Here is a 3,317-nt window from a genome sequence, read left to right as displayed (position 1 = left end):
TTACTCTGTAAATCTTCACCCAAATCCTAATAAAAAAAAAAAACAAAGCTCAGTTGTCCAGCCATGTATCTACTCATCATCCTCAATCATATCCTCCGTATTCCTTGAGCCCATCTGATCTGTGCAAATAGGACAAGAGGACAAGACTTTTTATTTTAGTTATTTATATCTAAATTCCATAATCAATTACCTGATAGGTGATTTGCTCCCACTTGAATCAAGCTAACAACTAAACATTGCCATCAAGTCAATTTGGACTTATGGTGACCCTCTTAAACAGACTAGCACTGTCCCACAGGGCCTTCAAGGCTATCATCTTTATGAAAATAGACTACCACATCTTTCTCCCGCAGCTGGTGGGTTTGAACAACCAACATTTTGGTTAACAGATGAGCACTTAACCACTGCACTACCTGGGCTACCTGAATCAAGCTAACCATAGTGATTCAATAACTACAGTGCTGCAGAGTCATGGTCTCAGGATGATAACCACAATAGACTTTCTCACTTTTACTGGATACCCTATCGATAAGCATACAGAGCCCAAAGAGAGCATTCCAGAAAAAATTCTCCTCCAAAAAGTACTTTTTACATGTCATGTTTTCAGGAAAGCATAAGTAATCAGACTAAGAAGTCCAGTTCTGCACATTCCTCTGTCTTAGGATACGCATAATATCCTCTCTACCAGACTAACGTTGTTATTGCCATTGAGTTGATTATGACTCACAGTGACCCCATGTGTGCAGAGGAAAACTGTACTCCATAGAGTTTTTAGAACTGTGACTTTTCAGAATCAGATTAGGAGGCTGGTCTTCTGAGGTGCCTCTAGGTGGATTCAAACTGTGAACCTTTCAGCTAATTGTCAAGCATTTAACCATTTTCTCACCTAGAGACACATACCAGACTAATAAAAATCATTAACATTTGCAGGAACAAAATACTTGGAAGAGAGACTATCCCTAACCTTCTCCAGCAAGGGTAGCAAAGGTATCAAGCACAGAGTTGGTTACTTCCCTACTTTTACAAACCTTAAAGGCATGATCCAAACCAGAGGCATCATCAAAGGCTTGAATAAAGATAGTCCCCAGTCTTCGGTCAAGATCTTCTACTCTCTGGTTAAATTCAGAGATGTCATTTTCAAATTCCTGGGGAGGTATCACCGATAAATAAGAATAAAATTATTTTCTGAAAGTCAATCCCACTGAGCTCTAGTATTTGTTTTTGTACTAGAATTGGTTATACTAAGGATTTATTTTAATATTCTAAAATTCACCTTGGCATGACTTAGTTTTTAAACATGTTAATAGTTACCTATTTTTTCAGCTTTGTTTTTTTCTGCTAGACACTGTAGGCAAAAAAATGCAAAAGTGAACCAAATACTGAGTTAGTGCAATTTCACCTCTCTTTCCATGTCCCTCTCTTCCACTTTCCAAAGCTCCTTTTCCCCCACCCACAGTGCCAGCTCATGCCACCCCAACAGCCACCTCAGCAGCAACAGCCCCAACAATGGGGCTAGTCCAGCATCACTGACTTCTTTCTTCACTCCACTAAGTCAAAATCCTATATATTTTTTAACATAATTGAACTAATCTAGCCATCAACAGGAAAGTAATCAAATTCAATACATACTATGTCTTCTAAACCAACTTGACAACACCTAACAACAATAATTTCTTAGAAATCTACCTTAATTGGTTAAGACAACAACTAGCCATTGCTCCTAAGGTTGCCAGATTTACCAAGTAAAAATATAAGATACTCAGTTAAGTTTGAATTTCTGATACACAATGAATAATTTGTTAGAGTAAGTATGTTCCAGGAGCTCTGGTGGCATAATGCCTAAGACATTTGACTGCTAACCAAAAGGCTGGTGGTTCAAATCCACCAGCCACTCCATGGAAGGAAGATTGGGCAATCTACTTCAGTGGTGATACCGCCTTGGAAACCCAAGGAAGGGTCCCTATGAGTATGTTCTAAATAGTGTATTTTATTTGACAACTCTAAGTGTTGTATGTTCCCCTTCTTAGCATACAGGCAATTTTCAAAGAAAATTTGTTAACCTAAATCTCTAATATGTGGACTTATTATTACTCCTTTATAATAGTGATACATATTCTTAGGGAAGAAAGAAAAGTAGGAAAACAAAATATAGTTCTACTTCCCAAACCCAGCCATAGTGTGGTTTGTTTCTGTCTAGTTTTTATTTTCATATGTACAGAATTTTATTTTATGTATTATTTGGTTTTGTATTATGGTTGCAAACAATGGTATATATCCTGCTTAGTAGACCTCCTTTGTTTCTCTAATTTTTAATAATGTGATCTTTAGGAAGAGAAACTACCCTGGGCCTCAGCCAACTAAGAGCGCACTGGCCATCTGAGGATGCTCAGAGCAGATTCCTGTCCTGATTTCTTTTGTTTTTTCCACCCATATTCTCTTTTCAAAAAAAAAAAAAAAAAAAAAAGTAGTAAATATATATGCAACAAAATATTTGCTAATTCAAGATTCTTTACATGTACAGTTCAGTGGCAATAATTGTGTTCATCATGTAGTTCTACCACCACCATTATCTGTTTCCAAATGTTTCCATCACCCTTAACAGAAGCTCAGTATCCAGTAAGCACTGAGTTCCCCTTTTCTCTCCCATTCCCTGGTTACCACTAATAAACTTAGGTGTGTAAATAACTGCATATTCTAGATATTTCTTCCTGCCCTGGCTTCCAGAGCATAAATCTTTGGGACCTCTCCTCTCACCTTAGCTTTGGCCAGAGCTCATTAAGGGACCTAGAGCCAATCAGCTGGAAGTGGCCTCTTAGTTCTAGGACTAGGGGCCAGAATGGGCCAGGTTCAGGCAGGAAAGTATGTCTAGAGCTGGCCATCTGCACAGCTGGCCTCCAGAGGAGGGTGTCACATATGTCTCCCAGGAGTAACTTAGCTTTTCACCAAAACACCCTTCCCAGCTGCCACAAGCATAGGGGCACCTGCTAGCACCTTGCAGAGGGGCAAGGCAGATTACAAGGTTCTAGGGCAAAGACCTACTAAGCTGTCTTTGCCTGGTGAACTGTGAACGCCCTCTGGTGTAGCGGGCAACACAAATGAGCCACAGTGCACTCTTACATTAACTTGCCCCCTGAGTGAAATTCCACGGGGTCAGGAAGAGGGGAGGGTGGGAAGGGGCCTTCACTCATCTCCTTTGCCCTTTTGTTCAGTCAGAGTTGTACCTGCAGCAGACCGCTCTGAATTAAAGCATGAAAACATAGTAAGAAAATATATACATACATATACATATACATATATATATATATATATATATATAT

At 39.3% G+C, this 3,317-nt stretch overlaps 1 protein-coding gene across 1 annotated transcript in view; it reads right to left on the bottom strand.

Moving 5' to 3' along the window:
* The window catches only part of DNAH9 (dynein axonemal heavy chain 9), a 722,341-nt gene that overhangs the window by 649,914 nt on the left and 69,110 nt on the right, over nt 1-3,317 (bottom strand). The window contains exon 8 of the mRNA XM_007948048.2: nt 1,029-1,145. Coding sequence (XP_007946239.1) covers nt 1,029-1,145 — 117 coding nt within the window. The remainder of the gene's footprint in view (nt 1-1,028; nt 1,146-3,317) is intronic.

Source organism: Orycteropus afer, unplaced genomic scaffold, assembly GCF_000298275.1.
Source record: "Orycteropus afer afer isolate SDZICR_OR568_19922 unplaced genomic scaffold, OryAfe1.0 scaffold00199, whole genome shotgun sequence".
In the NCBI taxonomy this organism is placed as follows: domain Eukaryota; kingdom Metazoa; phylum Chordata; class Mammalia; order Tubulidentata; family Orycteropodidae; genus Orycteropus; species Orycteropus afer.
The sequence above is the reverse complement of the archived record's forward strand: the minus strand, read 5'-3'. Positions and strand labels throughout refer to the sequence as shown.